This window comes from Amphiura filiformis, chromosome 7 (genome assembly GCF_039555335.1).
Source record: "Amphiura filiformis chromosome 7, Afil_fr2py, whole genome shotgun sequence".
Classification (NCBI taxonomy): Eukaryota; Metazoa; Echinodermata; class Ophiuroidea; order Amphilepidida; family Amphiuridae; genus Amphiura; species Amphiura filiformis.
In genome coordinates this window covers 40,742,332-40,763,101 of record NC_092634.1, presented here as the reverse complement: position 1 = coordinate 40,763,101, position 20,770 = coordinate 40,742,332, and the positions used below count along the sequence as shown (strand labels likewise).

The window sequence follows — 20,770 nt, the reverse complement described above, 5'->3', positions numbered from 1 at the left end:
GTAAATATATCTGTCCAAATTCAAATTTAACCATGCACGTCTATGCAGTGGGCGCGGGCAGTGGTGTCATGTTCACTCACACAGCTGTGCTAACCGCAAGACTTGCTGGGTAGTGCTTTTAAAAATCATCCTCTGTCACTATACTAATGAAAACATTTATTTTCTCATAAACCTTTATCTGTTGTAACTTGGTTCTGTAAGTCATACTCATACTGTATAATGAAAATGCCTTTATTGGCAATTCGCAACCAAGGGATGGGGTATGAACGTTTGGACAGTATTTATTGTGGGACATTAGAGCACATCAGACATATCGAATTGCATTCTGAATACGAAGAATGTCCTTCTGATATCAAATAATTTAGATTTTTGAAATTCGCAATGTAATACACATTTTATGGCAAATCATTAAAATTTATATTTTTGATATTTAACAGTACTCGAAGTAAACTTTATAAATCTGATGATTTATACTTAAAGTGTATGTAGGTGGGATGACCTTTCGTATTGAAGATATGGATTTTTTTCCCCAAAACACCAAAAAAAATTAGGTCTTTTTGGGAAAAAATCCATATCTTCAATATGAAAGGTCAAAATTTTCAATTGATCGTCGGCTTTTCCTACCAGCTACAAACACTTTAAGAATATATCATTAGATTTATAAAATTTACTTCGAGGTCTGTTATATATCAAAAATGTGGAAAATATCAAATTTTAATAATTTGTCATAAAATTTGTATTATATCGTGAATTTCAAAAAATGAAAATTATTTGATATCAGAAAGACATTCTTCATATTCAGAATGCATTTCGATATATCTGATGTGCTCTCATGTCCCACAAAAAATACTGTCGTAGTCATATAAGTCCTACAACGTAAATATGATTCTTATAAAAAAACCCGACTGATCGTCCCTCCCCTTAGAACATGGTTTTCTTTTTTCGATCGACGCCTGAACGGTATAATCATCACTTCAATTTGTAAATGCAGTCCACGTTAAACACATAAAATAACTTTTATTGCAGCCCAAAATTGAAGGAGTTGAAGACATGAATAATTTATCATGCGAAAGACATTTCGGGCGTACAAATAGATGCATGCCCAGTATTATGATTTCAAAAATAAGGCATCAGTAAAAGTCCAACCGACAATGTTTAAATATACGGTTGGGGTTAGGGTTAGGATTAAGAATATACTTGTGCGCAGGGTATACCAGAATTATTCCGTGATATTTTACCCAACAAAAATGGCACCCAGGGCTGGGTAAAGTTTTACCCAACAGTTCTAACAGTGTAGATTATGTGAACGAAGCAAAGAAAACGTGTTACCATCAGGATAATCATGAGAAATGTTAAAAAGCTCTTGGTACATTGATATAAAATTAACCATTTCACCCAGCAGTCTCCCAATCTTCTGTTGTTGCTTCTAAATAATACAAGAGCTGGTTCCAGATCTGCCATCTGTTCTATAAATCTCTGCTGCTTTTTGTTCCCTTGTGAAACTGGATTTCATTTTGAACATGTTGAAGATGAGATACGCCAAATTATGTCGCGTCACTACCGACGTACCGAAAATTGAAGAGTACCTTATAGTCGACGTACCTTGAATAGTGCCTTTGCCGACGTACCGACAATTGAAGAATGCCGTTCCAAAAACAGTCCACTACCCCATAATTTTAACGATTTGTTGTTACCTAGTGACAAATAATATCAATCAGTAGTATATATGTTGGTGGTGAACTGAGCAGGTTTTAAGATAGCACTTTAGGAGCAACCACTCTTCAATTCGGCAAAAGTCGCCATCGAAACACTGCATAATTTGGTATGAAAATCTACCAATCGCAAGTGATCGAGATCAGGCTGGTTCGTCAACATTTCGGCATTCTGCTAATATTGTTTTGACGTGATTTTGCACCTGACGTCCAAAAATGTATACAGCCCTGTTTACCAAACAAATCTTACGGTAACAGTGGCGTAACCCGCCTTTTGCAATCGAGGGGATAGGAAGGGGTAATGCACCATGCACAGGATCAAATGGGACAGAAGATGATTGTCATACAGACCCGCCAACTGGGGTCCGGGGAGGGCAAGGGTCCTGACTGGAGAAGGACATGATGGCCCTAATTTTCCCCTGTCCCCTCTCTGGCTCATAAATATTGTTTTGACGTGATTTTGCACCTGCCGTCCGTAGAATGTATACACTGTGTACACGGTAGCCCTGATTACCGAGCAAATCTTTTAAGGTAACAGTGGTGTAACCCGCCTTTTTGCAATCGAGGGGGTAGGAAGAGGTCATGCACCACGCACAGGGTCAAATGGGACGGATGGTCATAGACACCCGCCAACTCATTGGGGGATCAGGGGAGGGCAAGGGTCCTGACTGGAGAAAGACATAATAGACCTAATGTTCCCCTGTCCCCTCTCTCACTCATTATGACGCTACACCACTGTTACATAGCCCTAAACCAATCATGATAACAGGACCTGAGTATGCAAATGTTTTATATTACTGTGGTTAAACCTCTTGTTGGAGCCATGTTGCAACCTTATCGTAGTTGTTTCCCATCCATCGGATGTTGGCCTCTGTAATTTCAATCCCTTGAGTAAAAGTTCTTTGTGCTGCTCCTTGGTTTGGGTGTTTATCAAGTTCGGATTTCAGCTGCAAAAACAAAGTTCCGAGAATTATATGCATAAAGTGAAAAAAATAGTAGTTTACATGTTACTTGCGCTACGATGTGTTCAAAATTTAGCGAAACGTATCCCTGGTTGGGTCATTAGATATGCAAGTGTTTTCATGGTTGTTTGATGTGATCATTTATTAATTTATCTAACAAAACATTATTATAATGTTCAATTCTAGAAATGAATAATACTGCTATCACAGTAATATACTGTTTAGACACACATGTATTCTGTAGCAATTTTAACATAGATTTTCATTTATATATTAAATTATTCATCTTTTCCCGCTAGTTTGTGGTCATTTTAATTCTATAAACTGTACATTTGTGTGCAAATTGAGGGCGCTTTTTACATAGATTTAAAATGTAATCTAGCCAAATAATATGAGTTATATGTTACATTTCATGGTAAAAAGTTATTTGAAAATTCCCTTGTCATTTGTTAGTCTGTTTGCTGATGTTCTCATACCATTTTACAAGTGTCTACCCCTTGTAAAGATGCCAACAAGATTTTAGATAACCAGCGCCATCATTGTTTAACTTTTCTTTAAAATGGCTCAGTTTTACAACTTTTGCGACTAATAATAAAGCTCACAATTTGAACGGAAATCACAGTGTAAAACAGAAACTCGCAGCGGTGAATAGAAAACGCAACACTGCGGGCACTTTTTTTTTGTTTCCGACAAAACTGGGGCTTCTTAACTATTTTTCAAAGTCTTCTTATTTGCTAGTTAATTCTCACCATTGTAAGCTTTTCATCCGTATTCAGTGTTGCAGTTAGACTGGTAGCCATGGCAATAAAATTGAAGAAATTCTCACCGTGGCTGACAAAAGGGAGATAATAACGATAATCCTTTGTTTTTAAAATATTACCATACTTCAGAGACTGTATTTTTTGACGATCTTTTTGCTCAAAATGTCAAAATGAGCAGTATTCCCAATAATTCCCATAATTCAATTGGATGCCTTTATTTTATTATGCTTTCTCTCCAAAAGAGGCCACGTATGATATATTCGGGTTTTTTTTCACCCTTGGAACGACAAGGTTGTTCTATACGCGGTATAAATATAAATATTGCGAGTTCCTTATAACGCTAAAGTTTACAGCTAGAAATGAGTGCAAGTATAGCAACCACTTTACGTCTCAAAGTCAAATGCAGCTAAATACTAATACGTACGGATTTGAGCCCTGCCTGATACTTACATCTTAAAAATGGTATCATAATTATTCCAAAAGAATTCCCAAGCGAGTGTTGATCCTGCTTCGTTTGCCAGTACACCGGTAAGTACTCTCTCATGGTAGGCGTCACTGATCACATCGATATCCAGTAGGTACGATAGGTACCTTGTGTGAAAAGTATTTGGATTGAAAGATTTTATTCATTGGGATTTTTAAAATCAGTAGCATTGTTTCTAATTTAAATTACTGAACGACGAGATTTTTGTTATAATGAGAAAATACTAGAAACTTGTTAGGAACAGAGCGGTGAACAGTGAAATTGCATGGTGAACTTCGTACCTCGACCGGGAATTGAACCTGGGTCCTTACGTTTACTAAGCAGGCGCTCTTACCACTGATTGAAATAATTAATATTCTGTCCCTTGAGATTAGCTATTGCGCAATTATTTCTAACCCACATTCAGGCGTGACTTTATCCGAGGTCACAATGCCACGTAGGCTTACAATTTTTACTCATATCCACATACAATTTGACAATAGATCCTTTCATGCATCTTGTCGATGATTGCATATGTGTTTTGCACAAAATTTATTTGACGCATGTTTCTCATATCGGATGTTCAGCTGGATGTTGATGAGTGCTCTTCACAACCGTGCCAAAATGGAGCAACAGTTGGGAAACGCACAAGTCATTGCGTCTTGAACATGCCTATATTTTCTCTTTTGCAACCATCACTGAACTTTGACCCACTGACCTTTTAAGGATATCCTTGTCCTGGCTGCAAGTCATTCCTGCCAGTAGTGTCGCTTTCTCCGTATCTGAGTTGGCTTTTTGATACTGCTCAAATGCAAATTCCCATTCTTCTTGACCACCTTCCGCTATGGCTGTACAATACACTGTTAATCTCATATCAGGAAAGACCCTTCATAATTATAGAGTTACAAAAAATAAAAATAGGTTTATACGGGCTCTATTGCCCTAGGGCCGGGGAGGGCAACATTTCTTAATGGCATGCCACAAAAATATTGTTTGGCCCTCAAGCTCTAAGTGTGCCAAAAATATTTGTCCCCCTCTCGATGTACCCAAAAATCTCTGATCCCCATTTGCACATGCAAAATTTCGGTGATCTTTGATTCAAAACTCTATAAATTGGTCTACAAATTATGTTGCGAGGGTAGCGAACTGACGCCGAACGTAAGACGTCGATCCAGTACTCAGCCTTTTGGCCTAGAGAGCTCTACAGCAAACTTTCATCAACTCACGCAATGTATGTAACCGAAATACAATTCAAAATGAGTTATTACTTTTTTTTGACGAATAAACATTAACTCTGCTTACGTACTCTTGCATTGGCATTAGTATTTATGGTCATTGCAATATTGTTATGATCATTGTTTGATCAATAAATCAGGTATAAATCTTACGTGTTTGTTGTCGGATTGTTCTTCCAATTCGTAAATTGAGACTTGGCATTTTGCAAACAGTCTGGAATTCCATAAGAGCAGGCGAGCTTACCAATGAGGGCTTGCAGACGTCTGAAGGAAATCAGGGACACAAATGGATAAAAATGGAAAATTAAGAATTTTTTTAAAATGGGCATCACGTGGTTCTCTCTCCATTCTTAATAATAAAGCAGAGGGAAACCACCGACAAGAAAATGAGATAAGGTGGACGAAAAGATTGAAGGGGAAAGGGGCAAAAGAGAAGAGAAGATAAAGGGAGAAACGTAAACAACAGATGAATAAGGCAAAGAGAAGATGGAAAGAAATAAGAAGAAAAAGAGGGAAGAAAGGGTGAAAGATAAAAGGATGATCGTATCCACCTGGAGCAATAAGGTTGGCGGAAAATGATCCCTCGCCAAAAGAATAAGCATTTCATTCAAATTGTTGAAAGTATACAAGGTGACTTACTTATTCAGAAATGCATCTTGTTTATTCTGACCGATACCACTGGAAAATGATGCTAAAGTCAAATTAGCCATGTACATCTGTAATTAGAGAAGTCACAAATCCAATTGAAATAACGGAATGTACAACAAATTATCTGATAAAACTGATTGAACCTCGCGTTTAATTCTTCACTAAAATCTTAGAGAACCCATAGCATGAATGATGTATGTAGGAGAATGTTAAGTACTGTTTTTTAAATATATTAATTCAATTGTTTATTAATTAGTAAATGTACCCTACCTAAAAGCGCAAAAAGTTGATCAAGTGAAAAGGTCATGTTCAATAATTTTGCTGTAACGTTTAAACCAAACCTCTAAGTCAAGCATAATCAAATTCCTTACATAGCGATCAGGTAAATGAATATTACTTCTGCATGTAACAACACTTTGTAGTTATAAATTTATATCGTTACATACTGCTCACACAAGCTGATTTTATTATGTTCATATACTAATAAGCGTCAATAATGATTGCAAGTCCTACCTTAAAGTTGTCGTAAGCCTCTGTACCTCTCAGCATAGATTCCACAAATCCCATTACATCATCTGCAGCTGCCCAAGGAACAAAGTCCCGCTCATTGGAGAGATATCTACTGATATTGAGTGCAACTCCGATATCCAGATAACCAGCACGAGCAAGATTAAAGACATCATTGATTAATGTTGAACGACTCGCAGGTGGTATAATTGCCTAGTAAATAAAAATGATAATATATGGGGTAAGAAATATCATATTATCGGATGGAACATAGAATTTCAAATAAATTATGTTCTTAAAACTTTGAACAGAAGACCTGAGCGCAAGAAGACCGTAAGTCCGCTTGGCCCCTCAACATGTATACGCTAAAGTTACGTATAGTTTCTTAGGGGTTTGTAATGTTTAATACATGTTCCAGGGTGAAAACATCATGAAAGGTTGTGAAAGATTTGTTTTGGCCCCTGAACATGTATAAGACATTACCAAACTATATGAAACTATACGCAACTTTAGTGTATACATGTTGAGGGGCCAAGTGGACTTACGGTCTTCTTGCGCTCAGGTCTTCAAATACAATACATTTCATAAATGACAGCCTACTTACATCATGATCTCTCATTAATGTTTCAGTCAATAGTGCCCAATTAGAAAGGTCATAGTTCACACGGTAGTAACCACGTGACTCCACATTAGCCAATAACCAATCACTACTCTGTGCTTCTCCTATAGAAATTTGCCCTGCGGAAATTTAAATCAAGATAAATGAGAAAGGTTTATATCATATGCTCTTCCAATATCACGGATTCAGCACGATGCTTTGAAAGCGTGAAAATTCCGTCCAAATATTTCAGATTGGAGGAACTGTATAGTCTATTTGTCTTCCTAAAACAGTGACGTCGGTGTTTACTCCAGTGGACGCATCACTTACATTGACACAAAGAAAAGTTGTGATTACATGCGCAATGTAATGGCGGATCATATGAACACGCACTGTGACAACTGACAAAGTACTGACGTCACTTTCTCCATCAGAATCTTGTTCATTCTGGTCTTGGATTGGAGAAGGCTCATAGATCCAGAAATCAGGCAAAACAACACGCAATCTGGGGTCAAGACACCGTGAATAAGGACAAGTGGGCTTACAAACTGAAAAAAGTATGACCAGCTTATAAAATAGACGGCAACAAGGAAGTTTGGTGACATCATCAAAACCAGGTAAGAGTGTTGCCAGCTCCCAAAAACATCTAGAAACATCAGACCAAAGCGGTGAACAAGATTCATGACAGGAATTTCTTGGATCTGAAAAAGAACCTTTTATATTGTATTGTCAAAATGTAGGTACTTACTAGTATCTGTACTGGGTGTTAGCCATTCCTGGGGCGGCGTTTCAAATTGAGGAAGACGAGACGTGGTGTACGTAAGTGGAACGTGCCATTTGTAACTGTTGGATCACACAAATGAAAACAAGGTAAGTATTGTCGCTTCATTACTCTCATTATTTTGTTTGTATTTTTCACTAACGTTTGTTGTCTCCAAAGCAACTTTGTAGGGGAGAGTGGGGTAAGTTGAGCCAGAGGGTAAGTTGAGCCACCCCCTCTAGAAAGAAAATTAAAAACTTATCTTAGTTTACAGTTCCACTTATTTGTATATGACATAACAGAGGCTTCTCAAGTGTAATATGGAATCACTTGCACATAGGGTAAGAAAGCTGCATTAGAAAGTTCATTTTTCGCACTTTTGTTGAACTTTTGGCAAAAACCCATTTTTTTCATGTTTCACCCAGAAAGAAAAAGGCTAAAATGATACTGATTCTGGGTATTGAGGATGTGATATATGAACACTATTTTAGAAAACTATTTACAACTGTAACAAGTTTTAGTCAGGTGGGAGGCTTGGCTGTTGACAAAAAGGGTCACATGGGGTAAGTTGAGCCACAGGCCATGGGGCAAGTTGAGCATAGGAAAACCCTGCAGAAATTTCCCCGTTTTTTTTATTCAAAGTAAAATATTGTCAGAAATTACTTGTATGCAATATTTAGATCAAACTACTTCTGTATCAAACTATTTTTCGAAATAAATACCTGAAAACAACAATTAAAAAAAAGGCAAAAATGAATTTCACAGCTATGGCATATACTGTGCATTTCTATGGTGGCTCAACTTGCCCTTCAGCGACTGGCTCAACTTACCCCACCGTTGGGGTAAGTTGAGCCAATTTGCAAATGATTTTTGGCGTCTCACTGTGCGAAAGTGCAAAATATTGATTACAATTTTGTGGTATCATAACCAAGTAAACATACATATGTTTCATTTGTAACACTGTATTTGGGTCCTGCTTTATTTATTTGAGCGTAGTGAAAGTAAATGTAAAAAGTGGCTCAACTTACCCCCACTCTCCCCTACTCAAAGGACCGTAACGTAGCACGACCGACGGCGTCACACGCATTGGCGTCATCGGCGCTAGTAGTAAATTACAATTATCTTTGCTTTACCCTCACTTGTTTGGCTCAAAATTAAAAGGGAACATATCTGACAGTGAAAGCTATCATTTTATGGAAAAGAAATACTATGTACTAATCCATTTTTTATGGAAACAATATGATTAAAGTTCCATACGATACCCAATTATGACATTAGGTTCTCTTATTCCTGTACAACATGCAGCTTTAGAGTTCTATTGTATTATATAGATTCCTTATCTGTCAGTCCTGCCTCCTAAGGCATAAAGCATATGATTATTTTGTCATAAAGCCAGGGGGGCATGCATATGTTATGGGGAATGAGTTATAAAAGATTTTGACGGATTCAGAGGAATAGCGTCGATGGGGATACGGCAAAAATTTCGCCATCTTTGTCAGCAATATTTACAGGCCCTGATTACAGGTACATTGGTAAGTATGCTTACTCTTGTTTCTTGGCATCAGGATGATCCGAATTAAGTAAGAATCTCTCTTGTGTAGCTGTGAAGTGCATCCCATCTCCTCTATCATAATCTCTTGTAATTGTTACCAATGGGTAACCCATCTGTACTGTCCATGTGTCCATGATCTCCTTTACATCCATATCACTCTTACCATCTTCAACTGCTGCCTATACCACATTTAATGGTTTGGAAAAATAAACGTTGTATGTATGCTTGTTATAGGGTAATTAACAATAGGACTGATTTTCACAGTCATCGTAAATGTTTCACAGTCACATTATAGGGGCCTACGTTAAAACTTCGTGTAACTCGATTCGGTATTTTTATTAATTTGATGTTCATTCTTGACAGTTATTTCTGGAAACTTTTATTTTAAGGGAAGGGCTGTCCTCCAGCCATTTTCTTACATAGGTTTTGTAAATAAAGTGTTTTGTTGTTGTTTTATGCTTTTATGTGCAAGATTTTGACATTATAGAAATAAAGTGAAGGTGAAGTTGTAAAACAAATAAACACCATTGCATGTATTAAAGATGATACGATAAGTGTTATAGTGATCTTTGATGATGCAGATGGCGGTTTGTGTGTGTGTCTGCGTTGTGGTAAGGGTGTGGGGTGTGGGGGTGATATGTGCAGTGGATGAGGGGGTGTGTTTCGTTTGTGTATGTGGGTGATTTGTGTACCACCCTGGGCCGTTAGCGCCAATCCGGCTTGAAATGTGGGGGGACAATCGGCCTGAAATGTCAAAACGTCGCTGAAAAGAACAAAAAATGAGTCATTTTGCCGAAAGGTGGGGGGTCACGTCCCCCCTGTCCTCCCGGGATTGACGCCCATGCCCTTGGCATCATTTTTCTATAGCTATCGGTAGTCTTACCTCGTTTAATTTAAGCCACAATCCATCCTTGTCTGTGTTGTCATAAGCAAATGTTTCTAGATACCACTGTGAAGACAATACCAAAAAATCGCTTTTATTAATATTAAACGCCCTACTAATACCAAATAATACTATTACTAAATGTGATGACAAAACGATGATGAATTGATGATGACGATGATGCTGATGATGACCATGATGGTGAAGATGGTGACGACGACAACGAAGATGACGACGACGATGATCATGAAATAATATAATAGTGATAGTATATCTATAATTTACGGCTTGCCTTTAGTCCTTTTCGAAAAGTATCCTCACCAAGGAAATTTGACAACATTCGAAGAATTGAAGCACCCTGCAAACAGATTAAAGAAGAAACACGTCAATCCAATTTAGAGCGACATATGAATTTGGTTCTACATAATAATGCATTGTGGTTATATTTTATATCAATCCAAAAACATTATTCTTTCCACTCACCTTATTGTACGAAATCCAATCAAACTGTTGAAATATTTTGTCATATGTATCAACAGACATAGAAATAGGTCTCGATGTGACTAAGGAATCAGTCACTAGTACTGGGTATTTGTCGCGCCACATGAACATGTCCATCTGCAGAAAGATAAAAGGAGAACTTGTCAATAGCGTTTAGCTGACCAATGCAGTAAGTACATCTTTTGTTGTTTTACACTTCCTCCTGGTTCTGTAAGAAACCGTCTTAAAGAGTTACATAAACGTGTAGTTAATAGGCAATCTTTATAACTCATGGGATCCTTTGTGATAGATAAAGAATCCTGTAAGAAGCTCTATAAAGCTGTCAAGAGAAAATAATATTTTGTAAGGACTAAGGAGCGAGAGAACCTATCGTAAAGGGTATTGTATAGAATCTCCTCCAATACCTATGCTTTGACCGTGCAGTTAATTTGCATAATTATTTCATATTGCACTATAAACAATAAAATTGACGGTTGATACTTGACGATAAAATTGCATTCCGTTTTGTTAAATTCCATTAAATTGAACAAAATTTCTCCTTGACAGACCGACCACAATATGATAAAATTATATTAGCAGTAGAGAAATCTCTACATCAGCATAATTATTAGATATAAATGAACGGTGCTATAACACCAGGTGGTAACATCGTCACATTATGATTTATGACATTGATTTAATTAACTTACTTACCATATTCCAGTCAGGCTCTGTAAAATTAGTTCCTAAATACTCAACATAACTAGCGAATCCTTCATTAAGCCACAAATCGTCCCACCATTTAAACGTCACTAGATTTCCAAACCACTGAGGAAGATGAAAAACAACCAAAATGGTATTCAAAGAGGTTTTTTAATATTATCAAATGAGCAGATCTGTGAGCCCGGGATTATGAGTGATGCACCACATAATACACATTACCGTCAGCTCGTAATCGGCGGGCCTTATAACATCGCGGATTAATATCTCTCATGTTAAATTTCGAGGATTGTCTTGTGACATCTTGCCAGAAGCATCACAAATTATTCATTCAAGTCCGATGATATACGTTGTCTATTTTCTTTAACAAGCACAATAGGGAATGTGCAATGTGGGTCTACTTTTCGGCGTAGTGATAAAAGCCTAACATTTCCCACCGATTACGAGCTGATCAAACTGTAGGTGGGAACTTCATGAATATGAATGTATAATAAAAACATGAAAACAGTAGGTCAGGAATCAGTCTGCGTATAGTTTACTTGTACTAACAATGTCAGGAACCCTTTGTCACTTTTAAAACTGGAGCTTCGTCTAATCAAATACGGTACTTGTAACTTTATTTCTATATACTTCTTGAGGTTTTTTTTTTTATTTTTATTTGTTCGGATCTTGACAACCCTGGATAACCCAAGAAAGCCTCTATTGAAGCTTATTTCCATTGGGGTCCATTTGAACACCGGGACGGGTTGGGAACAGTCAGGGGTTAACACCCTACTCTTTTCGAAACTGGCTGCGAAATACATGTACAGGTATGACTCTCTGCACATGGGACCGACGGCTTAACGTCCCCTCCGAAGGACGGAGTACTTTCATGATTCATACCCAATTCTAAATGAACCATGGGGTGAGCGGAAGTCTGAATTTAATCTACAGATGTTGCCAATTAATTTCAGACTTTTTTCCCCAAGTCAATATCCCAGCAAATCACCTCCGCCGGGAATTGAACCCGGGACCTCATGCCCAAAAAATGCAAGTACCCTAACCATTGCGCCACGCTCTCGTATTAGATTCAATGGGTTGTCATAATGTGCAGGATTAGATAGCTAGTGCATATCTGTGCATTAAACTACCACCTTGTAGATAGAAGATGCTGATATGCCTCCTTGCTGAAGCCAGCCCGTGATCTGAAAGCAGGGATATGTTCAGGAGGAGCATTCCATACTATCTATTAAAAAATAAATTTACCCAAATATGGTTTAGTTCTAAAATTAGGATTTTTTCCCAAGTGTTCGGATACTTTTTGGGCCAGAATATATGAAAAAATACTTGCCTGATGAGCAAGCTCATGTGCTATCCATGCACAAATCGTAACTTGGTCTTCGGATGTTGTCACGCCTTCTTCATAAAGAAACTTAGCTGGTTCAAATACATTCATTCCCCAATTTTCCATGGCTATAATTTGGTAACCAGGAACAGCCACAAAGTCTAGCGCCAAATAAATGAAACAATCATAATTATTAGTAAATTTTAAATAACGTTGAATCTAATCTTAAAGAGACTGTTATGCATTCCGTAATGAAATTATTACCAATGCAAGCGTATCCTGAAAATGTTGAAAGAGGAAAGGCATATTCATCGCATGTAGAATCCATCTAAATTAAATTTTAAGGTTATAATACTAAAATCACAAAATGTTAACTGGCAATTTCAAATACATACCCATTTTTGGTAGAGGAAACTTTGTACCAAAATATTCACCATAGAAATCAATAATATCAGCCCCTTTGTTTAATCCATAATTTGCAGCGTCCATTGCGTCAGGTCGTGCCCACACACGAAACTAAAATTCAAAAGTGAATAAACAAAATGACACAAAATATAAGAGCAAACTTAACATTGACCCATTTATCTGAATTCAAATCATGCCGAAATGCATCGACTATAAGTTTGAAAATATCCTACATTACCATGATTACATCGGCGTAACTGAAATTGACATATTGACGGATAACCGGTCGGGATCTGTTGACGCTTGAAATTTCTTAGACAAAGTGATATTTCAATGAATATGCTTCAAATTATATAGTAGAGTAGTCCCTCCTATTAAAAAGCAGGTTTGATTCGTATATCCACATACATCATTCCATTATACTTACTTTAACTCCATCATTTGTTGTTTTTTCTAATGGTGTAAAGTCAAATACAGTCCAAGCCATTAAATACGTTGACATTGGTACACTTTCTTCGAACTTTGACCTCGTCCACCCATCATCAAGAGTACTATTAGACATCAGAGGCATGTTGGCTATGGCTTTATAGTCAGGTGCGTGGTCTAATGTTAACAGGAAACGAGCTTTGAAGGCGGGCTCGTCGAAACAAGGAAAAGCCCGGCGTGCATATGTTACAGCAAGTTGTGTTGATCCTATCCATCTGAAGGACAGAATTATCAAGGGTAACAAAATAACTAAAAATTGCATAATTATGTCGATGTCTTAATTTCAGCACTGACAACAAAGTCGTGTGTGAAATATGGCTGTATCGTAATGAATTTTGATATTTCATTTGAATGAAAAATTCAGAAACTTATATATAAGCTTCCATATCACGAATCACGGGATCATCTGAAGTCAAGAACCAACCTTTCTCACCGAAAATTTATTTATATAAAACCTCAATAAAGTTGGTAAATCTCAATAAATTAATAAATAATAAATAAATAAATTATTTAAATATAAAACGGATAAAGTCCACCAATCCAATAGGGAACTATCACGACCTTATACAATGTTTATATAGTATACCTGAAAACCTATCGACCACATAACATCGCATGCATCGTCCCAGCAAACACAAAACGTTTTCGACATCATTCGCAAAAGGTTATAAAAGGTTGTCAGAAAACGTTTAAATGTCGGGTTATATAAAGGGTACATTAAGAGTATAAAACGTTTTCATAACCTTAAAAACATTTTACATTAATCTACTGCTCAGCAAACAAAATGTTTTACAGAAAACGTTTAAATGTCGGGTTATATAAAGGGTATAAAAACGTTTTAATAACATTCCAAAAACATTCTTGAAAACTTGATACAAAACATTCTAAACAGAATGTTATTTTGGGGTTGAAAGAGTATTTTGCGAAAAATGTTTGCCCAAAATATTTTCAATAACGTTTTAAAAACGTTTTCATGACCTTTATATAACCCGACATTTAAATGTTATTAAAAGGTTTTGAAAAAAAAACATTTTAAGAACATTTCTGTGTTTGCTGGGTTCAAATATTTTAACATAATGTTATTTAAGTATTGACACAATATTTGGCAAAAATGTTTGCAAAAATAGTTTACAATAACATTTTTGAAAACATTTAAAAAAATATTGTTGTAGTGTGTTTTCATACAAAACGTTTTAAAACGTTATCATGACCTTTACATAACCCGACATTTTAATGTTATTAAAACGTTTTTACCTAAACCAAAAGCCAAAATATAACTTATTTAAAACGTTTTTAAAACGTTTTTGTGTTTGCTGGGGTGCTACTGATCGCCAAGATAGCGGTATCGAAATAGATTGGAGTTCGTGCCTTACCTCGTACCAGAAGTTGTATTGTATGGCGTAGCATAATACCCCACATAATCTTGCTCAAGAGGACCAGAAAATTTCAAATGGATAGTGTATTTACTCCCCTTTGACAATGGCTTTTGCAGCTTGAAGATCAAGAACTGGTTTTCCTCATCAAACTTGTGTTTTCCATCTAAAGCAGGGTTACTTTCCCAAGTAGGATGTGGCGCATCAGGGGAGCTCATTGCGACGTCAGTGACGGTCAATTCTGAGCAATGCAATACAACAACGTTAGTTTTCTCATGACACTCAACGTCAATTGAGACGACGCCGTCGAAAATAAAGTTGACGAAATCGGAGCGTAGTCGGACATCGTAAAGTGATGGTTCCAGCGAAGTAGGAAGCCTCATACCCTTCAAGTTCTCTGCGCTACCATTTCTGCATCGAAATATAAATAGAAAATATCATATTTTATAACAAATGGTTAGATTTTAAATTCTGACCTGTTGTATACAAGATATATTTGATTGTCAACCATAGAGATTTCGGAAAGCCCGGGAGCCGGGCAGAGTTCCTGAGTTTATGTGGGTCGGGATATGACTTTTGTGGCTGGGTTCCAAAAACAGCACGACCTCGAAATTGTAGAATCAGGCAACAGCGACAAAAATATTTAGACTGAGTTTGAATTTTTTAAACCAACATTTAGCGTTTTAAAATGTTACAACCCTTCTCATACCAACGTTTCAAGTAAGGCACGTACGTACACCGCAGCCATATTTGTTCGATCTACGGATCGACCATCGGTGCTGCTTCGATTATTGTTATTAATGAAGTATAACTAGTCAGTTGAATGTGTTATTTGATCATAAAAGGAAGCTAAAAAAGTTGGTTTGGTAGAGTCCTGGGGGTATCATCAAATTCCCGTAAACCGATATCACAGGATATAACCTGAATTATTACTGGTAAAATGCTGTTGGCAGTACATTACATACAAAGATTAAATTATATCACAATTAGCAACAGTCAAATAAATGATATTTCATAGATAATAAGAATCAACCAAGCATCGATGATCTATCGAACGAATTTGGCTCCATTGCCTGAGATAGTCTTACAATATCATGGTATAATCAATCCAAATCCTCTAATGATTATCTCAACATGAAAATTTCTTAATTTTGCATTGGAAATTTTGCATATTTGAACGTGTTCCTAATGTTTTCCTACACCTTTTTAGGACGTAAAATAGAAACGGTGCCCAAAATATCTGTGCCCAAAATCGCTTGCCCCCCTTTGACCTACCAAAAATCGCTTGACCCCCCCCCTCCCATTCCTTTTCGACCTGACAAAAATCTTTGCCCCCCCACTTTTAATTCACCACCCCGGGGTACATATAATTATTTTACCACCCTTAGCGTTATGAGACCTAAAAAGGAATTTGAGTAGTTGGTAAAAACACAAAGTGTTTATAACTTAGTATATATCATTTATTCTGACGTGTTTCGGTTACAATACACGGTGCGTTTATCATGATGATACAGCGCAGCGATTTTCTACGGAATTTTCTGGCCTTTATGCCTTTATACCCAAATAATCACTTCACTATCATTATATTCTTTTATTTTTGCTTCTCAGGAACGGGTCGTAAATGCACTTGACTTGGCAACTAACCAAAACTTTACACACTAATTCATTTCTTTCATTTGTAGCATTTTTGCAGTTTCCTCACTTTCCTGATTTCAATCAGCATAGGTAATTGAGCTTTTAAAAACGCACACTCTGTTGTTCGAAGGAAAATCCTTACAAATACTTTAAAAAATGACGGTGCCTCAGGACAGTGGCCTTAAAGTCACCTTAACATTGGGCGATTCCATTTAAAATCCACACTCCCCCTGTGGAAGATTTCTGAAATATCTTTCACAGGGGGAGTATGAATTTCAAATGGAATTAGCACATCAGGCAGCTCCATTTGAATTCCATACACCCTCTGAGAAAGATTTCACCTGAATCTTCCACAGAGGGAGGGTGAGTTTAAATTGGAGCAGCTAAATGTGCTAATTCCATTTGAAATTTATACTCCCCCTGTGGAAGATATTTCAGAAATCTTCCACAGGGGGAGTGTGGATTTTAAATGGAATATCCCATTCTACGGGTCACCTGAATACATTACCCATTAAGCATTAATATGTCCAGTTTAACTTCCTTAAGGGGGTACTACACCCCTGGCCAATTTTGTGCCTATTTTTGCATTTTTCTCAAAAATTATAGCGCATTGGTGGTAAGTAAGATATGTATATTATAGGGGCAAGGACTACAACTACTGCACTGAAAATTCAGCAACTCAAGGCAAGTAGTTATTGATTTATTGATCAAATATTGGTTTTCCCTCATTTTTGACTGCAACTCCACAACTGTTGTCTGTACTGAAATAAAATTTCCAGTGCAGTAGTTGTAGTCCTTGCCCCTATAATATACATATCTTATTTGTCACCAATGCGCTATAATTTTTGAGAAAAATGCAAAAATAGGCACAAAATTGGGCAGGGGTGTAGTACCCCCTTAAAGCTTGACTGGAACGGAGAGAAAATGTCACTAAATCAACACTCAAAAGGGATGTTTTTAAAATGCTATATATTTCTTGTAATTCGAAAAACTGTCTAGATCCAGTTTCAAACAGATTGATCATTATGCAAAGCGAAGATCTATTGGTCGTTATTCTTCTGTTTATTTTGCTTGCTGCGCTTGTTTGACCTAAATATATTTTTGACCTATACATCTTGTTTCTCAAGTTCTACGTATAAAATTTAGTTATTGGTCGTTATTCTTACTTTATTTACTTGGTTTTCTGCGCTTGTTTGACCTAAATATAATTTTGACCTAAATACATCTTGTTTCTAATGTTCGCAACGTAAAATTTAGTTCCTTTGAACGGTGGTATGTTATGTATTTTAATTTGATCAAGACCTGTCTGATTGAAAAGGACCAAAGCAACAAGTAAATTGTACTCAATGTTGATTAAACATGTTAAAATAGTCATGTTGAGTATAAAACTATATTATGGAGCTCCATTTGACTTATTTTCGTTGCTCTGTTGATTCCCTTATTATATTACTTAAAATTTAGTAATTTTTTCTATTTCTTATTTTGAGTTGTAACCTGGTTAACGTACACAGCCCCCCCCCCCTATTAAAAACAAGAGCAGAGAAATTGGTGAAAAAGCATGTGTGCGTGTAATTTTGACGAAATCAATCTTATGACCATTTCAGCTTTAAAAATCCAAATTTAGGTGCACTTATCACGAATTTGTTCCGATTTAAACCATATTTTACCATTTAAGCATGATATACGCTTCAATATGTTATATTTACATGATGATCCTTTCTTATAGCCCCCCCCCCCACGATTGTTGAAGTTCGGTACGCGCTTAAATTGTATGAGCCTGTATGGTGGGAGCAGGGTGGTAAAATTGGGGGTACATATACAGTGGGTACATTTTTGTCAGATCATTTTGAGAATTTTGAGAACCACCCCTGTGCACACATTGCACAGCAGCCAATACTAAAGGGATCGTTCACAAACACTTGTTAGGGGGCCTGATGCAAAAAGGGGGGCTCTTAAAAGTTTTGACCTTTATGCTTTTCTATGGGGTTGACCCATAATTTTCATGTCAAAAAGGGGGCCCTGAAATTTTTGAGGTCTGAAAAGGGGGCCCCGAAAAATGTTCGCGATGAAATTGTTTTGCATCAGCCCCCCCCCCCTCCAACAAGTGTTTGTGAACGGTCCCTAAATTGCAAATTAAATTGTTACGGTGAATTTCTAGAAAATACAAATTCAACAAGTGAAACCAATATATAAAATGAAGCTAATTGAGTTCGCCGAGCGCTATACGTGTGACCTTTCAGCATGTGCAGCATGGCTCGGTATCATGATCATTGTGTCACAGAGTGCTCGGACCTGGTAATATATACCAAGCTCGAAACGTGTGTAAGCTTAAATTTTAAGCCAATTTCTACAAATCTAGCTATTCTTACCGTTGTTTTCTCCCAGCTGCACTTCCATGAGCGGTAATGACTATAAGACATACGATAATAGCAGTGAAAACTACGGCGGCTACACTAATAATATAGACAGTATTTTTCTTCATTTTGCGAGTAATAAATCAGCAGCGTTTTAACATTTGTAATGCTACAAGCTGATACATGATTGAACTTGATGTTGATACCAGCTGTATGTCAATGTTATACGTGCAAAAGCCTAGGGGTCTCGTATGATGATATACTGCGTAAAGATGGTAGGATGATGTTGCATCCTGGCCGCGTAGAGTGATATCCGAAACCTAGAAACCTGGTAAAAGGGCATTTACATGCGTGATCTTTCTAGTTGATTGATAAACATGTCGGACAATAACTTGTACCTGAATTAAAGGGCATTTAAAGTGCAAACTTTATTTTAAATGTTTACATGTTGACCATCATTGAGCTCGTTTCTGGTGTTTTTAATTGGTCATTACCGTCATTAGTTGAACAGGGTGGACACTGCACTTTTTTTTTTTTTTTTTTTTTGCTATTCACTTTTTCAAACGACCGTGAAAAAAATTGGGTCAACCTTTTCGGGCTGTTAAGGAAGGGGCGGCAAAATTGTTTCTTCTTCAGCCCCCGGGGTTGGGGCGGCCACGGTACGCCACTGCTGCATGCACTGCAACTATTATACTATAGGCCTTAAAGGGGTGGGGCAATAAATTGTGAGCCCCGAAAGGGGGGGGCAAGCAATTTTGGGCGAGCCGAGATGGGAGGGGGGCAATCGATTTTTGGCACACATTCATAACACGCTCTAAAAAGGGGTGGAACAATATTTATGTGTAGGCCTACCCCGGGCAATTCTCAAAATGGTCTACCAAAAATCGCTTGCCCCCCGCCCTTTTGACGTGCCAAAACATCCCCCCCCTCTTTTTGACGTGCCATAAATCCTTTGCCCCCCCCCTTTTGACGTGCCAAAACATCTTTGCCCCCCCCCCCCCACTACACATACAAGATTTTGGGGAATCTACATTTCAAACCTTAAATTCACGGTCTTACCATACAAATGATACAATGCGAGCGCAGCGAGCAGGACATTTTGCATATTTGAACGTGTTCCTAACGTTTTCAAACGTATTCCTAACGTTTGCCAAAAATCGCTTGACCCCCCCTTAAATTTTAACCTGCCAAAAATGCTTGCCCCCCCACCCCTACTGGCTTGCCAAAAAATATTTGCCCCCTATAATTCACCACCCCGGAGGTACACATAATTATGTAATCATAATAGGTTTGCTAATTGGGATCCAAAACATTTGGCATGTGCAAGGGGGGGCAAAGATTTTTCGGCGAGCCGAGAGGGTGGTGGGGGAAGCGATTTTTCCCCATTGTGGCCTTATATAATATAATTATACTATTATCACGCGAAGCTTCCAGCAAACACAAAACGTTTTCGACATCATTCGCAAAAGGTTATAAAAGGTTGTCAGAAAACGTTTAAATGTCGGGTTATATAAAGGGTATATTAAGAGTATAAAACGTTTTCATAAACTTAAAAAACATTTCTTGATAATCTACTGCTCAGCACACAAAAATGTTTTACAGAAAACGTTTAAATGTCGGGTTATATGAACGTTTTAATAACATTCCAAATATTTTCAATAATGTTTTAAAAACGTTTTCATGACCTTTATATAACCCGACATTTAAATGTTATTAAAAGGTTTTGATAAAAACATTTTAAGAACATTTCTGTGTTTACTGGGTTCAAATATTTTAACATAATGTTATTTAAGTATTGACACAATATTTGGCAAAAATGTTTGCAAAAATAGTTTACAATAAAAAATTTTGAAAATATTTAAAAATATTGTTGTAAGCTTTTGTAGTGTGTTTTCCTACAAAACGTTTTAAA

At 37.1% G+C, this 20,770-nt stretch overlaps 1 protein-coding gene across 1 annotated transcript; it reads right to left on the bottom strand.

Annotated features, from left to right (window-relative positions):
• Positions 1-780: 780 nt before the first annotated feature.
• Positions 781-19,187, bottom strand: LOC140157166 (aminopeptidase N-like). Its single transcript, XM_072180260.1, has 19 exons — positions 18,874-19,187; positions 14,870-15,280; positions 13,438-13,711; positions 13,001-13,121; positions 12,612-12,766; positions 11,276-11,389; positions 10,565-10,699; positions 10,374-10,439; positions 10,082-10,147; positions 9,193-9,377; positions 7,635-7,729; positions 6,893-7,026; positions 6,295-6,501; positions 5,773-5,849; positions 5,287-5,397; positions 4,617-4,784; positions 3,886-4,026; positions 3,424-3,505; positions 781-2,659 (listed from the first exon to the last, which is right to left on the bottom strand). The coding sequence occupies exons 1-19, from the start codon at positions 18,984-18,986 to the stop codon at positions 2,516-2,518; spliced, it is 2,799 nt and encodes a 932-aa protein (XP_072036361.1). The 5' UTR covers positions 18,987-19,187; the 3' UTR covers positions 781-2,515.
• Positions 19,188-20,770: the final 1,583 nt, after the last annotated feature.